This window comes from Salvelinus namaycush, chromosome 22 (genome assembly GCF_016432855.1).
Source record: "Salvelinus namaycush isolate Seneca chromosome 22, SaNama_1.0, whole genome shotgun sequence".
NCBI classification, from domain to species: Eukaryota; Metazoa; Chordata; class Actinopteri; order Salmoniformes; family Salmonidae; genus Salvelinus; species Salvelinus namaycush.
The window spans coordinates 20130783-20154331 of NC_052328.1; the positions used below are offsets into that span (position 1 = coordinate 20130783).

A 23549-nucleotide genomic window follows, 5' to 3' on the forward strand; every position below is an offset into this window, starting at 1 on the left:
AATACTTTCCGAATACAGTGTATATATTTATATTCCAGACTCTGGCATTGCTCGTTCTGAAATTCATTTATTTTTTATTTTGGGGATTTGTGTGTATTGTTTTGTATTGTTAGGTATTACTGCACTGTTGGAGCTAGAAACATAAGCATTTCACTGCACCTGCGATAACATCTGCAATATGTGTATACTCGACCAATACAATTTTATTTTATTTTAACCTACTTAAACCTTACTCTAAACTGACATACACCTAATCCGTTCTCTCTGTCGCTCTCTCTCTCTCGTTCTCTCTCCTTCACCCACCAGGAGAAAGCCGGGCGATCAGAACGTTAAAGGTCGAGGTGAGCGTCGGCCGGGTCACCCCAGACTCCATACCCAGGTGTCAGTGGACCGGGACCAGTGGGAGCGGGAGCGGAGGGAGGGCCGGCGGCTGAGTAAGGGCCGCTCTCTGGAACACGACCCTGTGGGAGTGGGGGTCCCCCGATGGACAGAGGAGGGCTACCACATAGACCCCAACGCCCCCCGACATTTAGCCCAGCCAGTGGAGCCACTGGGGGGCAGGCACCCTCTACAGCCCCAGGGGCGAGGCAGGGGGGTTGGGATGGGGATTGGGTTTGAGAGTGTTGGGGGCATTGGGGGCCAGCCTGAGGCTATGCTGGGCCAGAGGACGGTGGTGGGGGGCACTAGAGGGCCACAGGGCCTCGGCCCTCCACAGCTCCAGCCCCCAGAACTCAGGGAGCCTCCTGGGACAGCCCCAGGCCCCGGACCCGGTCAGGATCCCCTCCTGCGCCGGTCCAAACGGGAGAAGGCTGAGAGCATGCTGCGCAATGATTCGCTCAGCTCGGACCAGTCAGAGTCTCTGCGGCCGCCCCCGCCACGGCCCTACAAGTCAAAACGTGGCGGTGCCGGGAAGAGACAGACATCTGTCAGCAGCTCAGAGGAAGAGGGAGGGACCACGCCGGAGTATAGCAGCTGTGAGGACGCCGAGATTGAGAGTGTCAGCGAGAGAGGTGAGAGAGGTAAGAGAGGTGAGAGAGTCCAAGTTTCACATAGACACAGATCTAGGTTCAGCTTAACCTCGCCAAATCTTAACCATAACCATGAAGGGACACAATGCAACACTAACTTCAGATCAGCTGCTAGGGCCAGCTTCCTCCCACTCCGTGAAAGAGCTTACCGATACTGTATGCATCCCACACTGCAGTGAAAGAGGTACGAGTGTGTAGTAAGACTGTGCACTCTCTTGTTTAGAAGACATGCTGGGCACAATTTAAAACACAGGGCTCTCTCATGGTGTGAGAAAGTGTGTGTGTGTGCTCACCTTTTAACACACACACGTTGCAGGTGATTGTAACTAGTAGTGACTAGTGAGCTGTTCAGGCTCAGTCTGCTTTCTTCATTGTAACATTCCAAACTCGAGGTCGCATTCTACTTTATTACAGGTAATCATAGGCTGTTCTTATGAGATTATTAGATGAAGGATAGTGGTATTTGACAAATCGTCTCTTAATGTGGAAGAATGTTCTTGGAGTCTATATATTAATGTATAGTGTACATATAATGTAATCATTGTACCTGATCTCAGATCATTTTCTCCTGAGCAAACATGTTCATTAACATTATTCAGCGGATATGGGTTTGGCTGTTGAGTGCGTGCGTGTGTGACGGCATTGTGTGTGTGCGTGCGCTTGTGTGCGTGCGCTTTTGTGTATATGATATTCTGGCCGTTGCTTGGCCTGAGGGTTTCAGGATAGGTTTACCCTGCCCTGACCACATGTGACCCTGGCTGACAGAGCTAGGACAGACTGCAACCCTGGAGCCATTGGAAATAACATTCGATGCTTCTGTAACATCGTCTCAGCTATGTGACTACTAATGTTAGTTTTAACCATGCCCCTGTACCTAGCCATGTCCTAGCTATTTACCTTAGCATGTCCTACAGTACTAACTATAGGCCTAGACAGTCAGACTCTGTTATCCTGTATGTTTAGGATACACTGAGTGTACAAAACATTAAGGAACACCTGCTCTTTCCATGACATAGACTGACCAGGTGAATCCAGGTGAAAGCTATGATCCTTTATTGATGTCACTTGTTAAATCCACTTCAATCAGTGTAGATGAAGGGGAGGAGACAGGTTAAAGAAGGATTTTTAAGCCTTGAGACAATTGAGACAGGGATAGTGTGTGTGTGTATGTGTATCTTTTTGTGATTTCTGAGGCCAAAAATGCTTGATTTTGCGGTAGATTTTCTGAAATTGTGCGATACATTTTGCAATGTTTTTTTTATTACGTTAATTTCATATAAAGCAATAAAGTCATATGTGCTCAGTTTTAGGACGATTTTAAGCAGAATACATGAAACAAAAACAATAAGAAACATCTAAAGTGCTCAATTGTGTTTATTTTCCTGAACAAACAGCTCTGTCATAATCCACTCACACCTCTCCATCAGGCTTGGGGCTTGATATCAACACGAGATGCACCTCCCATATTTTTTTTCTCTCTCTCTCTCTCTCTCTCTCTCTCTCTCTCTCTCTCTCTCTCTCTCTCTCTCTCTCTCTCTCTCTCTCTCTCTCTCTCTCTCTCTCTCAAATGTTTTTCAAAGCTGATCAATCGCTTTCAATTTGAGGATCGATATTTCTAATAATTTGTCTTCAAAATACTTGAGATTGTGTTTTTATGATCCGTATTAAGTTTTACAAGAGTTTAAAACGGCAAAGCTGACAAATTGTACTCAGTGCTTTGAGCAGCGCTCTCCATAGACGGACTGGGGAGAGCAGAGTCCTCAATATTCGGAAGGTGTTCTTATTTTTTTGTAAACTCTGTAGATACATCACATTTTCTAGAAGGAGAAGGTAGTTACACAACATGACCAAAAGTATGTGGACACCTGCTCGTCGAACATCTCAGTCCAAAATCATGGGCGTTTAATATGGAGTTGGTCCCCCTTTTGCAGCTATAACAGCCTCTTCTCTTCTGGGCTTTCCACTAGATGTTGGAACATTGCAGCGGGGACTTGCTTCCATTCAGCCACAAGAGCATTAGTGAGGTCGGGCACAGATGTTGGGCGATTAGGCCTGGCTTACAGTCGGTGTTCCAATTAATCAGGGTCTTCCCCAAACTGTTGCCACAAAGTTGGAAGCACAGAATCGTCCAGAATGTCATTGTATACTGTAGAGTTAAGATTTCTCTTCACTGGAACTAAGGGGCCTAACCCGAACCATGAAAAACAGCCCCAGACCATGCCTCCACTTCACAGTTGGTGCTATGCATTCGGGCAGGTAGCGTTCTCCTTGCATCCACCAAACCCAGATTCGTCCGTCGGACTGCTAGATGGTGAAGCGTGATTCACCATTCTAGAGAATGTGTTTCTACTGCTCCAGATTCCAATGGCGGCAAGCTTTACACTACTCTAGCCAACTCTTTGCATTGCACATGGTGATCTTAGGCTTGTGTGAGGCTGCTTGGCCATGGAAACCTCGACGACCAGTTCTTGTGCTGACATTGCTTCCAGAGGCAGTTGGGAACTTGGTAGTGAGTGTTGCAACCGAGGACAGACACATTTTACGCGCTACGCTCTTCAGCATTCGGCGGTCCTGTTAGCGGTTGAGCCGTCGTTGCTCCTAGACGTTTTCACTTCACAATAACACCACTTACAGTTGACCGGGGCAGCTCTAGCAGTGCAGACATTTGACAAAGTCACTTGTTGGAAAGGTGGCATCCAAAAGTCACTCAGCTCTTCAGTAAGGCCATTCTATTGCCAATGTTTGTCTATGGAGTTTGCATGGTTTGGTGCTTGGTTTTATACACCTGTCAGCAACAGGTGTGGCTGAAATAGACAAATCCACTAATTTGAAGTGGTGTCCACATACTTTTGAATATATAGTCTTCTACTGTATACACGGCACTGAGAAGAATAGGCCTCAGTCCGCTTTAATTTCATGCCATTTGTTCCACATGCCAACCTAGATTGAAACCAGACAAATCTCTCTAATGACTAATAGATCATATGAGAGAGGAAGAAGAGATTTGTCAAAACTAGTTCTAAACATATCAGTGCAGTAGCGAGCCATGTTTCCTTTTTTAGCTCGGACCGAGGCGGGTTAAGATGCTTGAGTTGGCACAGGAGGAGTGTTCAGGCATTTAAATCATTCTGTGACTGCATGTGCACACACTTTTAGTTTGTAGGTGCGTTACGGCGTACGTAAGTACAACAGTAGTGAGGTCGTATATTTCCTTCCTTTAACTAGACTTTCTAGTGAAAGTTTGCTCAACAACCATGAAGAGCTCAACAAACATACATCACGTGTAGACTCTCTTTCTTTCTCAATCTCTAAGAGGAGAAGGTCGTCAAGTCCTGGGTGATTCTGCTGAAGTGAAGCTAAATATTCAATGAACTCTGTCCTGCTTCTGTAAACACAGTTGTTATGAAGGAGGTCCAGATCTGGCTCTGTTGTGTATAGTGGTAGTTGAGCTGGTATGTGCAGTGTATACACCTTGTGTGTGTGTGTGTGTGTGTGTGTGTGTGTGTGTGTGTGTGTGTGTGTGTGTGTGGGTGTGGGGGTGTGGGTGTGGGTGTGTGGGTGGGTGTGTGGGTGTGTGTGTGTGTGGGTGGGTGTGGGTGGGTGTGGGTGGGTGTGTGTGTGTATGTCTCCTTCTGTCTTCTTCTCCTGTTTGAGTTGATCTCTTCTCTCATTTAGGGGACTGGGAGTGCTACCCGCCGGACCCCACTGTGTGGCATGTAAGTGACCGAATCTATTTTTCTATCTGTTGAAGTGAGTGTGTTTGTGTCTGTATATATTTTTTTTACAATGTGTGTCTTTATATGTAGTGTGTGTGGAGACAGATAGAGACAGAGGGAAAGAGGGGTAATGTGTTTGCTCCCAGGCTGCTGATTGAATCAGTGTTGTTCACAGCATCCGGTGACATGGCAGCCGTCCAAAGAGGGTGACCATCTAATTGGCCGAATCACCCTGAGCAAGAGGAGTGCTATGCCCAAAGAGGCCGGAGCACCGCTGGGGCTGAAGGTCAGAGCTCACACCAGACACAACCACACTGTGGCTAGACTGTTTTTGTGTGTGTGTGTGTGTGTGTGTGTGTGTGTGTGTGTGTGTGTGTGTGTGTGTGTGTGTGTGTGTGTGTGTGTGTGTGTGTGTGTGTGTGTGTGTGTGTGTGTGTGTACGTGCATGTGTGTGTACATGACTATGTGTGTGTGTTTGTGTGTATGTGTGCATGTGTTTTCTCAGGTGGTTGGGGGAAGGGTCACAGAGGCGGGCAGACTGGGAGCCTTCATCACTGTAGTCAAGAAGGGCAGTCTGGCCGACATCGTGGGACACCTTCGAGCAGGTATGCACAGAGTGTGTGTGTGTGGTGTGTGTCAGTGGAGGCTGGTGGGAGGAGCTATAGAAGGATGGGCTCATTGTAATGGCTAGAATGGAATAAATGGAACAAAGTTCCATGATGTGTTCAATACGGTTCCATTTATTTTATTCCATTCCAGCCATTACAATGAGCCCGTCCTCCTAAAGCTCATCCCACCAGCCTCCTCTGGTGTGTGTAAGTGTGAGTACACGTGTGTGTATGTGTGTAGGTTTTGAAGAATGACAGGTCATTGTGTATTTTCAGGGGATGAGGTTCTGCAGTGGAATGGCAAGATGTTGCCAGGAGCAACCCAGAAAGAAGTTTATAATATCATTCTCAATTCCCAAGCAGAACCTCAAGTGGAACTAGTGGTGTCTCGGCCCATTGGGTAAGTCAGGAATAAGAGTCTCTTACCTTTGATGAAAAGACGGTGAACCCTGATAGATACTCTCTGATCAAGTCTCTGTTTGTATATTTAGTACTGGTGAGATAATGCTTAGGTTAGTCCATCGCCAATTTAGTTCCCCCCCTTTCTTTCCAAGTTGTACGTTCATACACTTCCCCTCATGGATTTACAAGGAATGTACTGGTGTAAGAATTAGGGTGGAAACTCGCTTCAAACAATTCAAAACATCAATCCGATGTTTGACATTTTTTTAATGTCGAGTGAACGAGTGCAATTTGAGGAGAAGGGGATGAAACAGAATTGGTCTCAATTGAATTGAGTTTCATTGTTCACACACTCCATCCACATACAGTACCAGTCAAAAGTTTTGACACACCTACTTATTCAAGGGTTTTTCTTAATTTTTTATATTTTCTATATTGTAGAATAATTGCGAAGACATCAAAACTATGAATTTACACATATGGAATCATGTTGTAAATAAAAAAGTGTTAAACAAACTAAAATGTATTTTAAAGCAGCCACCCTTTGCCTTGATGACAGCTTTGCACTCTCTTGACATTCTCTCTTGAGTAGGTGTCCAAACCTTTGTCTGGTACTGTACATACATTTGGTTTTTATTTTGAACAGTTGTCTCTTTCTGACTTGTTTTGCTCCTTCCTAAAAAAAACATTTATTTCCAAACACTTGCGAAGGGTGTATAAAGTCTATCAGTAAGTAAAGCTACAGTATTAGTGTCCCCTTCCAACCCAAATTACCCAAGCCCCCCACCCCACACCACCCACCCCCACACCATGTGACCATAGAGCTGAAGAATGGCCAAATTAGTAGCCGCAATAAGGGATTGTAAAAATGTATACTGGGTTGTAACATTTTTGTTTATTTATCCTAGTCCTTTTACATTGACCCTACTCTTCCCTTCTGTTTTTACCTACCAATATGTTGCAGTCAAGGCAACGCTTAACAATGGTGTCTGTGGACTTGTGTTATACTGTCCTGTCAGATTGTAGTGTGACTTTGACTGATATGTCTCTTTGGCTGATTACAGTGATATCCCAAGAATCCCAGACACGTCCCACCCTCCATTAGAATCTAGTAGGTATCTCCTCTGGTCTCTCTCTCTCTCTCTCTCTCTCTCTCTCTCTCTCTCTCTCTCTCTCTCTCTCTCTCTCTCTCTCTCTCTCTCTCTCTCTCTCTCTCTCTCTCTCTCTCTCTCTCTCTCTCTCTCTCTCTCTCTCTCTCTCTCTCTCTCTCTCTCTCTCTCTCTCTTTTCAAACCTAGTTGTTAGGGGTTTAACTGGGCGAGATGCATCTTGTCTTATTTCTGCCCTCACAGCAGGTTCCAGTTCATTTGAGTCCCAGAAGATGGAGCGGCCATCTATATCGGTCATGTCCCCCACCAGCCCCAGTACACTTAGAGACCACCCACAGCTAATGCCTGGACAGCTTGCAGTGAGTATACACCAACAGCTGTGTGTGTGCACTCAAAAATGTGGGATTATTATGTATTTGTATGTGATAGTAATCTGGTTTATGGTGATCATTTCCATTGTGTGTGTGTGTGTTTCTGTATGTGTTTGTGTTTTCAGGTACTGCCCGGACAACTTTTAGTGAGTCCATACCAAAGGATTGTCATGTATTATGTCATGTATCATCAGTGCAGATATTTGGGGTTTTGTTATATTTAAGCAATAAGGCCTGATGGGGTGTGGTATACGGCCAATATACCACCGCTAAGGGCTGTATCCGGGCACTCCGCATTGCGTTGTGTCTAAGAACAGCCCTTAGCCGTGGTATATTGGCCATATACCACAAACTCCCGAGGTAACTTATTGCTATTATAAACTGGTTACCAACGTAATTAGAGCAGTAAAAATGTATGTTTTGTCATATTCATGGTATACGGTCTGATACCATGGCTGTCAGCCAATAATCATTCAGGGCTCGAACCACCCAGTTTATAATTGTATATAGTCTGTAGCCAACATCATGCCGTTTAAGATGGGACTTTAAGATTGTCTCCTACTGATCATGTATGTGTGTGTATCCATGTGTGTGTTCAGGTCAAGCTGTGGTATGATAAGGTGGGACACCAGCTGATTGTGAACGTGGTACAGGCTACAGAGCTGCCTCCCCGCCCGGACGGGCGACCCAGAAACCCCTACGTCAAAATGTACTTCCTGCCAGACCGAAGGTACGTTAACAAGGTCTATCACTGACAGACTTTCACATAAAATAGTCTGTAGACAGGAAGAAACCAACAACAAATGTTAACTCCTCTGTGTGTGTGTGTGTGTGTGTGTGTGTGTGTGTGTGTGTGTGTGTGTGTGTGTGTGTGTGTGTGTATTCAAGGGAGCTTGCAAGTAAGCATTTCACTGCACCGTTTATTCCTGCTGTAAACTGTGTACGTGACAAATAAATGCTCATTTGATTTGATTTGGTGTGTGTGTGCACAGCGATAAGAGCAAGCGGAGGACTAAGACAGTGAAGAAGAGTGGAGAGCCAAAGTGGAACCAGACGTTTGTGTACTCCCACATCCACCGCAGAGACTTTCGCCAACACATGCTAGAGCTGACCGTGTGGGACCAGCCTCGCTTACCTGACGAGAATAGCATGTTCATGGGAGAGGTACACACACACACACACACACACACACACACACACACACACACACACACACACACACACACACACACACACACACACACACACACACACAGAAACACAGACACACACAGGAATCAAATTAAATATTATTGGTTACATAGACATATTTTGCAGATGTAGCGAAATGCTTGTGTTCCTAGCTCCAACAGTGCAGTAGTATCTAACAATTCACAACGATACACACACATCTAAAAGTAAAGTAAAGGAATTAAGAAATATATAAATATTAGGATGAGCAATGCCGAAATGGTATTGACTAAAATACAGTAGAATACAGTTACAGTGCATTCAGAAAGTATTCAGACCCCTTGACTTTTTCAACATTTTGTTACGTTACAGCCTTATTCTGATGAAATAGTTTTTCCCCCTCATGAATCTACACACAATACCCCATAATGACAAAGCAAAAACAGGTTTTTAGACATTTTTGCAAACGTATTAACAATAAAAAACTTGAATATTACATTTACATAAGTATTCAGACCCTTTACTCAGTACTTTGTTGAAGCACCTTTGGCAGCGATTACAGCATCGAGTCTTCTTGGGTAAGACGCTACAAGCTTGGCACACCTGTATTTGGGGAGCTTCTCCCATTATTTTCTGCAGATCCTTTCATGCTCTGTCACGTTGGATGGGGAGCGTCGCTGAACAGCTATTTTCAGGTCTCATGTTCTGAGAGTCTTTAGGTGCCTGTTGGCAAACTCCAAGCGGGCTGTCATGTGCCTTTTACTGAAAGGCACATTTTACTGGCTTCCTTCTGGCCACTCTATTATGAAGGCCTGATTGGTGGAGTGCTGCAGAGATGGTTGTCCTTCCAGAAGGTTCTCCCATCTCCACAGATAAACTATGGAGCTCTGTCAGAGTGATCATCGGGTTCTTGGTCACCTCCCTGACAAAGCTCTTCTCCCCTGATTGCTCAGTTTGGCCAGGCAGCCAGCTCCATGAAGAGTCTTGGTGGTTCTAAACTTCTTCCATTTAAAAATGATGTAACGCAACACAATGGGGAAAAAATCAAGGGGTCTGAATACTTTCTGAATGCATTGTGCATATGAAACGTGTAAAGCATTATGTAAACATTATTATAGTGTCTAGTGTTCCATTATTAAAGTGACCAGTGATTATATGTCTATGTACATAGGGCAGGGGCCTATAAGGTGCAGGGTTGACTAACCAAGTGGTAACCGGCTAGTGATGGCTAATTAACGGTCTGATGGCCTTGAGATAGAAGCTGTTTTTCAGTCTCTCGGTCCCCGCTTTGATGGACCTGTACTGACCTCGCCTTCTGGATGATAGCGGGGTGAACAGGCAGTGGCTCGGGTGGTTGATGTCCTTGATGATCTTTCTGGCTTTCCTGTGACATCGGGTGCGGTAGGTCTCCTGGAGGGCAGGCAGTGTGCCCCCGGTGATGTTTAGGGCAGACCGCACCACCCTCTGGAGAGCCTTGCGGTTGCGTGTGGTGCAGTTGCCGAACCAGGCGGTGATACAGCCCGACAGGATGCTTTCAATTGTGCATCTAGGAGTGCATGAATTGCTGTCATTGGCCTTGTGTGTAACTGATTGATCTTGTTTATATTGGTTACATATGTCTAGATCCTAATAGAGCTGGAGACAGCCCCGTTGGATGACAAGCCTCACTGGTACAAGCTGCAGACCCATGACGTGTCGTCTATCCCCCTGCCCTGGCCATCCCCTTACATGCCCCGCAGAATCACAGACACACCCAGCAAGAAGCTGCAGCGTAAGTCACAGACGAGTGCATGTGCGATGTGTGTTCACAATATATCTGTTTGTAATCTATGTGGTCTACTTACCCTATTGTGTGTTAGTTGTATGTATGAGTAATGTGTGTGTGTGTGTGTGTGTGTGTGTGTGCGTGTGCGTGTGCGCGTGCATGTGCGTGTTTGAGATATTACTGTATGTATGTATATAAATGTGGTTTGTGTGTGTGTGTGTGTGTGCCACAGGAGGTTGGCTGCACCTTAATTGAGGAGGATGGGCTCGTGGTAATGGCTGGAGTGGAATGCCATTTCATTTGCTCTGCACCGCCCATTATTATGAGCCGTTTTCCCCTCAGCAGCCTTCTGTGGTGTGTGTGTGTGTGTGTGTGTTTGTGTCGGCATGCATGTCTATATCAATGTGGTCTGCTTACCCCATTCCTTCTGTCTGTGCCTGTGTTTTCCATGTGTGCCAACCATTGTGCAGGTTCTCAGCGTGTTAAAGAGCCTGAGTACGATGACACTGGACCTATGCCTAAAGGTGGGTGGGGCCATGGGCATGCTGTCTTCTTACTGAGAGACACATTCCATCAACATTCTACAACTTAATATTTGGTTCTGTTGTCATCAGAACACTGGGCCTCAGAAAACGACCCTGCTGTATTTGTGTGTGTGTGTGTGTGTGTGTGTGTGTGTGTGTGTGTGTGTGTGTGTGTGTGTGTGTGTGTGTGTGTGTGTGTGTGTGTGTGTGTGTGCTCATGTTAAAGCAGGGACAGTGGGTAACTTTGAATTCAACTGGCATGAGTAGTTTGTTTTAGTATTGTCAAAGATCTGAGGGCTGCAATTGGCAGGTTTGCATTTATTGTCATAATTCTTGCCCTGGAGGCAGTTCTGCAGATTGGTCACTAGCTGGCAAAGCCACAAAGTCATAAAATCTGATTTTAAACTTAACCGTAACCTTAATCAAACTGCTAACCCTAACATTAAATTAAGACAAAAACAAAAAAAATATATAATGAAGTTTTACGATATAGACAATTTCGAAAATCTCTCAGTTCTGGCTCCAAGGCAAGATTCATGACAATAAATGTCAACTTGCCTGCAATTGTGCCAGTTTGGGACAATATATCGTATGTATGTTTGCTTTTATGAACACAGCTTCTGTGTGTGTAGCTGCCGAGAGGGGTTCGCGGGAGAGGGGGAGGCAGCAGAAGGATCCCCACGCCACCACTCTGGAGGTGCCGGAGCAGAAGAGGACACCCCAGCATCGCTCTCGATCTGTCTCTCCTCACAGAGAGGAACAGGGCAGGGGGCGATCACGACCCGCCAATGTCCCCACCCAGAGGTGAGAGGAGAGGAGAGGGGGGAGAAGGGGTGTTGATGAAGAAAATGGAGAGGAGAGGGAGGAGAGAACTTGAACGACCACTTTTTGTTTTGCCGTTTTCGTGACCCAGAACAAGTAGCGCTGAGAATATTGCTTTTACTATTATCCCTGCCAACACAGCCAACTTGCACAGTGTTACCACAGCTAAAAGCCTTGTTCTCCCCCCTTATCTCTTTCCAACTCTCTCCCTGTCCCATATCTCCATATCTCGCCCCTCTGTATCAGGAGTTTGGATGATGAGATCCACCATAGTAGGAGGTCTCGTTCTCCCACCCGCTACTACGACTCTACCAGAGGACACTACCAGGAGCAGGACTATGTAGATGACAGGTGTGTGTGTGTGTGTGTGTGTGTGTGTGTGTGTGTGTGTGTGTGTGTGTGTGTGTGTGTGTGTGTGTGTGTGTGTGTGTGTGTGTGTGTGTGTGTGTGTGTGTGTGTGTGTGTGTGTGTGTGTGTACAATCAGGTGGCCATGGATTCCCTCTCCCTGCCATCTCTTTCAGTTCAGACAGTACCTTCGGTTTAATTTCTTCCTTTGTGTTCTTCTCTCTGTCTTTCTGTGATTCAGCACAATGAATTGTGGGGACTATGTTTGGATATGGCTGGCCACTTGTTTGTTTGGTCTCTGTTGTTTGTTGATTCAGACTCGATTAAGTTATTGCCATGAGACAAGAGTTGCTGTCATCGGAGTAGGTAGAAGTTTCCCCTAACCACTGATACAGGGTCAGATTTGTTCATCCCCTGTAATGGTTAGGGTTGGGAAATTGGTTAGAGTCATCTGATCCTAGATCTATGGTTAGGGGTAACTTCTACCTGTCCCATTGTTCTCCGCTGGCTCAGCTTTGTATCTCTTTTCTTTCTCTGTCCTCTGGTTTGGCTTTGTTGTTTACTTCCTCATGTGTCATCCATCCCCATGGTAACTACAGTGAGGTCATCCTGATCCACCAGTCAATGCGGGGCAAAAGTGCAGAATGCCTACACACTGAAAGGTAAACAGGTGTCATCACATGTTTTATTTGATATTGTAATATTATTAGTAGTAGTGGTAGTATTAGATATGATCATCATCCTCATTCGCACTATCCTTATCAGCCTTTAGCCTAAGCCTTTTTATACAGGAATATTGGAGCTGCATAAAGATGGATGTATATTTCTTGATGACTTCACTCAATCTCCTAAATGCGTCTTATTCTGTCATAATGTGTGTGAGAGAGTGATGGACATTTCAGTGTGTCCATCCTGTCCCGTGTGACAGTGACGCAACACACACCCACCCAGACATCAACACTGGGACTGTCCACTACTGACCGCACATAGCCTCTTTTGACCCTGGCCAATGCCTGAGGGGCTGCTAGTTATTCAGAGTTAGCGTCATGTAGCTATTCTCGTCCATTCATGGCCGAAATAATGTTACTCCAACATTAGAGGCCACTTTAGTTCAGTGCGTTACTGGACGGCAGGTAGCCTAGCGGTTAAGAGCTTTGGGCCTGTAACCCAAAGGTTGCTGGTTTGGAACCGACTAGGTGAAACATTTGTCGATGTGCCCTTGAGCAAGGCACTTAACCCTAATCGCTGCTGTTAGTCGCTCTGGATAAGACTGTCTGTAAAAATGTAAAAGATCCAGTATATTGGACAAAGGTGCAATACTGTCCCAGTGAGCCCACCCACATAGGTAAGTGGTAAAGTATGGCTGGTAGAGGCTGGAAAAGCCTGACATACATGCACTCAGCTGGCATGCTGCTCTCCTGTCTTTCTTTAGTAGTATTTTAGGAACCATGTTTACATTCTGTTAATCCATCTTCCTCCTTCCCCGTTTTCTATCTACGTCTCCTGCATGCACACATACGTCACACGACTCACCCCAGGGGCTCTTCTAGACACAGTACCACACTACCCCCTAAGATGCCTCTCTTAGTCAATGGCATCCACAAGGACATTTACAGGTACGTGGAAGAAGAAGAGAGAGAGGTTGTGTTAGAAAATGGCTCCCCTCCCAACTTTGTACCGCCGTCAGTGTTGATACTTCTGTAGTTTTATGTTCAGGAGGTAATATCCCTTGAGTTGACCTCGTATAACTACATCATATGCACCCGACTGTATCCTGGTCTTACTGATGTTTATCTTCCGGATTATTTTGGGATGAATTCCATCAATTGACTTGGAGCAAGTATTGAAAGTAGTCCAGTTTGTGCTCCAAAAACAGTTATCTTGCCCATGTGAGTATTGTCCATAGGTGTAGGCTACCACATCCTTTCCCACTCTTGGCCTCTGTTTGTTTGATGTTAAGTTGTTTTTTGTCGTCTGTTTATTGCATGCTTTTTATATGTGACTCTTTTCATTGTCTTGAGTAAAGTTCCACACTGCCTGCATGTCTAAAGACTAGCTCAATGGTGCGTTCCAGCGTTGTCACGGCAATACGCAGCTTTTTCACACAACGTGTTCTCAGGTTTACAGACGAGATCACCATTAGGTAAGACACACACACCTTCAACCCTCAATGACCTCCTCATACCATGTTCACGAAATCTTCTGACAACCGGAGAACAGGTCTCCATGACAACCTGGCTATCTCACTACCTGACAATGTCTTCAGTGTTGGGGAAGCTACTCTGAATATATATTTGACCAAGCTACCAGTTACTTCTCACTTTAAAAGTTAAGCTACACTAAAGCTACCCTTATGAAAAATATTGTTTACTTAACTTAAGTTACTATGAAAAAGTAGTTAACTACGAAAAAGTATCTTAATTAAATCTGAAATGTCATGGACTAAAAACTATGTTTCAAGTGAGAATTTGGCAGGTGTGATGCTAACAAAAAAAAAGGAAATTCTTGTCTACCACCCATATTTTATTTTTGCAAAAAAAGTAGTGTGTACTTCCAGTAGTTAGCTACACCACTACATGGTAATAAAGTATTTAACTACTGAAAACACTACCAAGATTGGAATTGAGTTCAAATACAACTGTCAATGCAGTTAAATGACTAATGGAAATACATATGGTTCACTACTCCCCAACACTGAATGACTTGTGTTGACTCCAATCAATCATCTAATCACTTAAAACAACGTTCAGACTGGCATGTCCTTTATGGTTTAGGTAAATAACATCTATTTCTTTTCCATTTTCCTCTTCTTTGTTCTGTGTCCGCTCCTCTCCACTACTGCATTGGATGGCATGTTATTGAGCTAGTGATCTACATACCTCTCTGGACAGGGTTAAGACTAGGAGTGCTAGCACCAACTGTCTGAACCCAGAAAGGAACCATAGTGTTCCTTCACCAGATCCCCAAAGGTACCAGCCCACTGACCTGTACACTGCCTGCATCCAGCCTCAGACAATCTACCACCTGTGTGTGTGTGTTTGAGAGAGTGTGAGTTTGTTGAGGACGGTGTGGTGGATGTAGTTTTAAGTACACTCTTAAGGTTTGTGTAAAAGGATTGGTATAGTACTAGTGCAAAGTAGTGCAGTATCTGTAGGAATCCATTCTCTTTGTAGAGTCTGCTGGAGTGACTGTTTGTACATAGCTACTTTATGAGATGCCTTAAAGGGAGGGTCCTTTTTTGTGGGAGTAGTCTGAAATGATCTGTGCATTTTTGTGGTAACAGCCTTAAACTGAGACTCAGAGATATGATAGACCCATGAACTCGATACAGCCCCTATGAGAGTGCAGGTGATCCATGATGCATGTGTTTCTCTGTGTGTCCACCGGGGGTGCTGCTGGGTCTCAGCTGCTCCCAGTCTCTGCCCCGCAGACGCCCCGCCAGCCCCAGGATTCTAATCCAACACGCCTCCCCAGAAGACGACAGGTACCCCTTCCCCACCGCTCCCACCCCAACCCCCCATCCCCCCTGTTAGCAGCTGACCCCAACCCTGACCCCCACACCTGTACTAACCTCAAATGCAAACAATGATAATTAGCTATCTTCTAACCCTAAACGTATCGCAATCGATCATTTTTCTCTATGGGACTATGTACAGGGTCTTTTGGCATAGTATGGACTAGTGTCTTGTGTTTGTTCTTTACAATCCCTGTGGTTTGTAGTTTTTATTCTAGAATCTAACAGTCTGTAGGTTGTGTTCCACAATCCAGATTGTATTCCAGCATTCTAGAAGCCTCTATCTTCTCCTTTAGAATCGCTGAGCTATTTTGCTTTTTTAGTCTAGGAATTGATAAGGATTTCAGAAGTTTTTATCTGTCTACTGCATTGCCAACTGAGCTTTTATCATTATCGCTAATGTGTGTCTTTCATATTCATAACAAATTCAAAATAATTCAGGATTAAAGTTGAGTTTATATCTATGTGTGTGTGTGTGTGTGTGTGTGTGTGTGTGTGTGTGTGTGTGTGTGTGTGTGTGTGTGTGTGTGTGTGTGTGTGTGTGTGTGTGTGTGTGTGTGTGTGTGTGTGTGTGTGTTTCTCATCATGTCATCTCATCACCTTCGTGTTTGTGGTGTGTATGGAGCAAATGGATGATGGAACCTCTAGTACCTAGACAGGAGACAGTTAACCACCTCAGTGCAAAGAAGAGGTACACACAGACACACACACACACACACACCACACACACACACACACACACACACACACACACACACACACACAGACACACACACACACACACAGACACACACACACACACACACACACACACACACACACACACACACACACACACACACACACACACACACACATTACTTGTTCAATGAATACATGTGTGATGCTTCTTCATGATCAGTGTTCCATACTCCATATTCCATTGATGTGTATTAACAACTTAATCAAATCAATCGCCTAACTGGCTTGTCTTCTGTAGAGCATAAGGCTAGACATTTCATTACGAATAGAAAATCAGACTTCTCTCACTTACCCCAGCTGTTTACCCCTGTCCCATACTCTCTCCGTTTATTTATTCATCCCTCCATCCGTTTCTTTCTGTTTTCCACTCATCTCCCATCTCCCAGGCAAACTCGGAGCCTGGACTCATCCACCTGTCACACTCTGGGCAAGAAGCTCCCTGACAACGACAGGTAAGGGGGCCAACCATAACATATACCCTGTTTATCAACATCATCACTTCCGGCCCAATCCTCAAACTTTCATCAAATCTCCCATTCACATCAGTACAGTACAGAAATTAAAGTTTGAGTCGAGCATGTGAATCTCATTGCGAGATTCATCCTGCCATCATAGTCTGTCCCCTCCCACAAATTCCCAGTCTAGGATGAAGTTCACTTTAGACACTGATCTAACATCAGTTTTCCCCCACAATAATTGAGGTTAGGATTTGTTTGGGGTAAACTGATCCTAAATCTGTACCAAATGGTGACTTTTACCTCTAGTGGGGATCCCCCTCTTTTCTGTCCACCAGTTCATCCACATTACCACAATTTTAAACGCTGATTTTGGAATAATCTATCAGATTAAGTCACGTACACATGTACTGTACTGGGCTGTAGTGCAGTACGGCCATTAGCATGGTGATGCTAACATAAGCATGATAGCGTGGGTCAGGATTCGCTGAGATGGAGGCAAGATGAGCTTGCGTTTGTAATTGGCTGTTCAGTATCAAGGTGGGGTCTTTCCTAATATGGAATCAGGTAGTTTGACCTGCACCTTGAACAATGTTTTCTTCTGAGATGTCTCTCACACTGTGTATGCTGATTTCAATATGTTTGACAAAGCTTCTTTTCTTTTCACCATTTTTCCTTTTTTTCCTCTTTTCCTTTTTGCCTCTATTCTGTTATTTTCTTTCATTTTTGCATGCTGCGACTTTGTGCACACAGTGTGTATGGTGTGTGTGTTGGGGCCCCCAGAATAAAGCCCACCTCCATCCTGAGGGGGTCCCGAGGACGGCCCCCTCCCCTGCGGCCTCTCGGTAAGGGGACCCGAGAGTTGGCCCCGGGTTCACCCCAACCATACAGGTGCTGACCTCTGACCCCTCACCTCAGTCCCCTTGGAGGAGCGGCCTGAGAGAGAAAGAGCTGTTGCCTTCCTCCTCCATGATTCCACTGCCTATAATGCACTATTTATTTGATATTGTACCCCAGCCATGGGCCAGTGTGTGGTGGGTTGTGTGTGTGTGTGTGTGCGTGTCCATGTGCGTGTTTGTGTGTAAGTGTACACTGAGTGTACAAAACATTAAGAACATAACATGACATAGACCAGGTGATTGTGCGTAGTACACTTCCCCTCACTTTCCTACCAAGTTTGACTCTGTCTAGTGCTCTTCTTAGATCCTATGTGTCAAAACTCTGTGTCTAACAGTGAAACTAGTAGTGGGTGCATTCTCTCATCCTCTCTCTCGTTCCATCTCGCTCTCTATCTCTCTCTCTCAGGGGCCACCTCCAAGGTGGTGCGTCTCTGTCCACCTCAGTGATGTCCTCGTCAGCAGCTCGCAGGGTCAGACAACTCCCACAAGTCCCAGACAAGAGCAGCAGCCCCGTAGAGCAAGGTGTGTGTGGCTTCCTTGACTTGATTTTGTCTGTAAACCTGAGTGAGTGAGTGAGTGAGTGAGTGAGTGAGTGAGTGAGTGAGTGAGTGAGTGAGTGAGTGAGTGAGTGAGTGAGTGATTAAATGTGGGTGTGTGGTGATTAAATGTGGGTGTGCATATTTTTGCTGATTTCTCCCTGTATGTGTGTGTGTGTGTGTGTGTGTGTCTAGCCCTAGCAGCAGAGGAGCGTGTTCGTCAGCTCCAGATGAAGGTGCAGCAGAGGGACTCCTACAGGAGTTCTGCTGCTCCGTCCACTTCTAGCAGGGACGTGGAGAGGGTGCTCAAGAGCAAACGCGAGGTCAGTCACCTGTCACTTGAGGTCAGCCCCTAACCCTAAACCTCTTTGTATGTCGCCCTCTACATCTCTCTCTGTCCCTCTCTCTCTCGCTCCCCATATCTCTGTCCGCTTGTTCCTCTCAATTCAATTCAAGGGGATTTATTGGCATGGGAAACATATGTTAACATTGCCAAAGCAAGTGGAGTAGATAATATACAAAAGTGAAATAAACAATAAAAATGAACAGTAAACATTACACTCACAGAAGTTCCAAAAGAATAGACATTACAAATGTCATATTATGTATATATACGGTGTTGTAACGATGTACAAATGGTTAAAGTACAAAGGGAAAATAAATAAGCATAAATGTGGGTTGCATTTACAATGGTGTTTGTTCTTCATTGGTTGACCTTTTCTTGTGGCAACAGGTCACAAATCTTGCTGCTGTGATGGTACACTGTGGTATTTCACCCAATAGATATGGAAATATGTGTCTCTAATATGGTCATACATTGGGCAGGAGGTGAGGAAGTGCAGCTCAGTTTCCACCTCATTTTGTGGGCAGTGTGCACATAGCCTGTCCTCTCTTGAGAGCCAGGTCTGCCTTCGGCGGCCTTTCTCAATAGCAAGGCTATGGTCATTGAGTATGTACGTAGTCAAAGCTTTCCTTAAGTTTGGGTCAGTCACAGTGGTCAGGTATTCTGCCACTGTGTACTCTCTGTTTGGGGCCAAATAGCATTCTAGTTTGCTCTGTTTTTTTGTTAATTCTTTCCAATGTGTCAAGTAATTATCTTTTAGTTTTCTCATGATTTGGTTGGGTCTAATTGTGTTGCTGTCCTGGGGTTCTGTGGGGTCTGTTTGTGTTTGTGAACAGAGCCCCAGGACCAGCTTGCTTAGGGGACTCTTCTCCAGGTTCATCTCTCTGTAGGTGATGACTTTGTTGTGGAAGGTTTGGGAATCGCTTCCTTTTAGGTGGTTGTAGAATTTAACAGCTCTTTTCTGGATTTTGATCATCAGTGGGTATCGGCCTAATTCTGCTCTGCATGCATTATTTGGTGTTCTACGTTGTACAATGAGGATATTTTTGCAGAATTCTGCATGCAGTCTCAATTTGGTGTTTGTCCCATTTTGTGAATTCTTGGTTGGTGAGCGGACCCCAGACCTCACAACCATAAAGGGCAATGGGTTCTATCACTGATTTAAGATCCTAATTGGTATGTCGAATTTTATGTTCCTTTTGATGGCATAGAATGCCATTCTTGCCTTGTCTCTCAGATCGTTCACAGCTTTGTGGAAGTTACCTGTGGCACTGATGTTTAGGCCAAGGTATGTATATATTTTTTGTGTGCTCTAGGGTAACGGTGTCTAGATGGAATTTGTATTTGTGGTCCTGGCGACTGGACCTTTTTTGGAACACCATTATTTTGGTCTTACTGAGATTTACTGTCAGGGCCCAGGTCTGACAGAATCTGTGCAGAATATCTAGGTGCTGCTGTAGGCCCTCCTTGGTTGGTGACAGAAACACCAGATCATCAGCAAACAGTAGACATTTGACTTCAGATTCTAGTAGGGTGAGGATTTTTGCTGCAGATTTTTCTAGTGCCCTCGCCAATTTGTTGATATATATGTTGAAGAGGGTGGGGCTTAACCTACATCCCTGTCTCACCCCACAGCCCTGTGGGAAGAAATTTTAACCGCACACTTGTTGTTTGTGTACATAGATTTTATAATGTCGTATGTTTTTGCCCAAACACCACTTTCCATCAATTTGTATAGCAGACCCTCATGCCAAAATGAGTCAAAGTATTTTTTTAAATCATCAAAGCATGAAAATACTTTGCCTTTGTTTTGATTTGTTTGTTTGTCAATTAGGGTGTGCAGGGTGAATACGTGGTCTGTCGTATGATAATTTGGTATAAAGCCAATTTGACTTTTGCTCAGTACATTGTTTTCACTGAGGAAATGTACGAGTCCGCTGTTAATGATAATGCAGAGGATTTTCCCAAGGTTGCTGTTGACGCATATCCCACGGTAGTTATTGGGGTCAAATTTGTCTCCACTTTTGTGGATTGGAGTGATCAGTCCTTGGTTCCAAATATTGGGGAAGATGCCAGAGCTGAGGCTGATGTTAAAGAGTTTTAGTATAGACAATTGGAATTTGTTGTCTGCATATTTGATCATTTCATTGAGGATACCATCAACACCACAGGCCTTTTTGGGTGGGAGGGTTTTTATTTTGTCCTGTAGTTCATTCAAGGTAATTGGAGAATCTGGTAGTCTTTAATAGTTGATTCTAAGATTTGTATTTGATCATGTATATGTTTTTGCTGTTTGTTCTTTGTTCTTTGTTATAGAGCCAAAAAGATTGGAGAAGTGGTTTACCCATACATCTCCATTTTGGATAGATAATTCTTTGTGTTGTTGTTTGTTTAGTGTTTTCCAATTTTTCCAGAAGTGGTTACAGTCTATGGATTCTTCAATTACATTGAGCTGATTTCTGACGTGCTGTTCCTTCTTTTTCCATAGTGTAGTTCTGTATTGTTTTAGTGATTCACCATAGTGAAGGCGTAGACTCAGGTTTTCCGGGTCTCTATGTTTTTGGTTGGACAGGTTTCTCAATTTCTTTCTTAGATTTTTGCATTTTTCATCAAACCGTTTGTCATTGTTATTCATTTTCTTCGGTTTTCTATTTGAGATTTTTAGATTTGATAGGGAAGCTGAGAGGTCAAATATACTGATAAGATTTTCTACTGCCAAGTTTACACCTTCACTATTACTCTGGAATGTTTTGTCCAGGAAGTTGTCTAAAAGGGATTGAATTTGTTGTTGCCTAATTGTTTTTTGATAGGTTTAGAGACTACATTCTTTCCATCTATAGCATTTCTTAATATTACTCAGCTCCTTTGGCTTTTATGCCTCATGATTGAGTATTGCTCTGTTCAAGTAGACTGTGATTTTGCTGTGGTCTGATAGGGGTGTCAGTGGGCTGACTGTGAACGCTCTGAGAGACTCTCGTTTGAGGTCAGTGATAAAGTAGTCTACAGTAATACTGCTAATAGATGAGCTATAGGTGAACCTACCATAGGAGTCCTTTCAAAGCCAACCATTGACTATGTACATACCCAGTGTGCGACAGAGCTTCAGTAGTTGTGACCCGTTTTTGTTGGTTATGTTGTCATAGTTGTGCCTAGGGGGGCATATGGGGGGGAATGCTGTCACCTCCAGGCAGGTGTTTGTCCCCCTGTGTGCTGAGGGTGTCAGGTTCTTGTCCGGTTCTGGCATTTAGGTCACCACAGACTAGTACATGTCCATGGGCCTGGAAATGATTTATTTCCCCTCCAGGATGGAGAAGCTGTCTTCATTGGGGATTCTGTTGGGGGGGATATGGGTAGCACACAGGAGGACATTTTTCTCTGTTAAGATAATTTCCTTTTGAATTTCTAGCCAAATGTAAAATGTTCCTGTGTTGATTAATTTAATGGAGTGAGTTAGGTCTGCTCTATACCATATTAGCTTTCCCCCTTGAGTCCCTTCCCTCTTTCACACCTGGTAGTTTGGTGGATGGGACTACCAGCTCTCTGTAACCTAGAGGGCAACCAGTGGGTCCGTCTCCTCTATACCAGGTTTCTTGTAGGATGACAATGTCTGTATTTCCGATTTCTTTGATGAAGTCTAGGTACCTGCTCTTTAGGCCAAAGGCAGATGACCTCAGGCCTTGGATATTCCAGGATGAGATAGTGAAGGCTTTGTGTTCCATAAAGTGTCCAATGTTGTTGGTCATGTGGTTTGGCCTCAGGCCAGTAAGTGTGAGCAGAGCCTGCTAAGCATCTGGTACATGCCATTGGCTTGGGTTAGTGTAAGAGTGGGGGTTGGGCCTGTTTGCCCGCTCACGGCCTGGGCGTATGCGTGACTTCCATGTTGAAGCCCTCTTTGCGGGGGTGGGGTACATGGGGTGGGCAGGAGGGGCATAGGTCTGATCTGAGGGGACCTAAATGGGGTGTGGGCATGGTTGACTTATGTGGGGTGTTGATTGATTGGGGTGGGGGTGTGTATGTGGCTGGTGGTGTTGTGGTCTGGATGTAGGTCCTCTCGGCGTGGGTCCTCTATGTGTAGGTCCAGGGGGGGGGGGGGGTGTCCCGCAGGTCTGGGAGAGTGTCTCGCTGGTCTGGGCGGGGTGTCTATTGATCTGTTGCTCCTGTGTGAAGTGTTGGCAGCTGGCTGCATTTGAAAGCAATGTCTTTTAGAGTCCGGGCGAAGGTGGGCACTGCTGCCTTGTCTAGGTGGACCTGGTCATAGAGGCTGTTCAAGTCCAGGGTGGAGTGGTGGGCCAGGAAAACATTTGGTTTTGAGGCACAGTCATGGGAAATACTTGTGTTTACCCGCTGTATGGTAGCAGGGTGGAAGTCTTTTTGTGGTAGCAGGGTGGAGATAACCACTTGTGCATTGGGGAAAGTAGAATAAGCTTTTTCTATCACTCCCTTAAGTGCTGTGGCCACCCTTTCCTGCTGTGTTCTCAGGTTGTTTGTGCCTGTGTGAATTATTATGTGGCTAGGTGTACCTAGTTGGTCCTCAGACAGAAGGTCTAGGGCGCGCTGGGTGTTTGGACACCAGAGTCTAGACACACTGTGTTTGGGAAAAAGTTTTTCTTCTTGTATATATTTCCCATTTGAGTCCATAAGGAGTACAATCTGTGTCTTGGGTATGTCCTCAGTGGGAGTGGGGGGGTTGTCAGGAGAGCTATCAGGGTGGCTGACAGGGGGGGTGCTCAGAGGGGGTGAGGTCCCCTGGGCTTGGGGTTCTTCATTTGTCTGTTCTGCTGTGATGTCGACGCTATGGTCAGGGTCTGGTGTGGACTGTTCTGTTCTGGTGTCGAGACTTTTGTCGGGAGCTGAGGTGGGCTGTTCTGCTGGCTTCTCTGCGGGGTTGGCCACCTCTCTAGTGGGTTGTTCTCTGTCACACGCCATCCCCCTCACCCTCTCCTCCAGCAGTCTGATCCTCTCCTCTAGTGCTCTGTTCTTCTCCTGCTCCTGCTTTTTATATTGTTGAAGTTGTGTCACCACAGTCCAGAGTACAGATATGTCTCTCTCCACCTCCAGCTCTCCGGGTCTGGTTAAGGGGATGTTGTTGTGCTGGACTGTTGTCTGGGTCTGTGCTGACTGGAGTGGAATCACCTGCTGTTCCCTCTCCACCTGCCTTACCTCCAGCTGGGTGAATGTATCCTTCATTCCAATGAGGGGGT

The 23549-nt window shown here is 45.1% G+C and overlaps 1 protein-coding gene across 1 annotated transcript in view; it reads left to right on the forward strand.

Annotated features, from left to right (window-relative positions):
• The first annotated feature begins 778 nt into the window (after positions 1 to 778).
• Positions 779 to 23549, forward strand: part of LOC120017930 (regulating synaptic membrane exocytosis protein 1-like) — a 28157-nt gene continuing 5386 nt past the window's right edge. The window contains exons 1-17 of the mRNA XM_038960886.1: positions 779 to 1010; positions 4704 to 4744; positions 4908 to 5030; positions 5250 to 5349; positions 5629 to 5752; positions 6819 to 6865; positions 7109 to 7221; positions 7833 to 7963; positions 8226 to 8397; positions 10027 to 10174; positions 10639 to 10663; positions 11266 to 11496; positions 11761 to 11871; positions 12460 to 12522; positions 14728 to 14829; positions 17876 to 17991; positions 18201 to 18328. Of these exons, the coding sequence (XP_038816814.1) occupies positions 818 to 1010; positions 4704 to 4744; positions 4908 to 5030; positions 5250 to 5349; positions 5629 to 5752; positions 6819 to 6865; positions 7109 to 7221; positions 7833 to 7963; positions 8226 to 8397; positions 10027 to 10174; positions 10639 to 10663; positions 11266 to 11496; positions 11761 to 11871; positions 12460 to 12522; positions 14728 to 14829; positions 17876 to 17991; positions 18201 to 18328 (1968 nt within the window). The 5' untranslated portion in view covers positions 779 to 817. The remainder of the gene's footprint in view (positions 1011 to 4703; positions 4745 to 4907; positions 5031 to 5249; positions 5350 to 5628; positions 5753 to 6818; positions 6866 to 7108; positions 7222 to 7832; positions 7964 to 8225; positions 8398 to 10026; positions 10175 to 10638; positions 10664 to 11265; positions 11497 to 11760; positions 11872 to 12459; positions 12523 to 14727; positions 14830 to 17875; positions 17992 to 18200; positions 18329 to 23549) is intronic.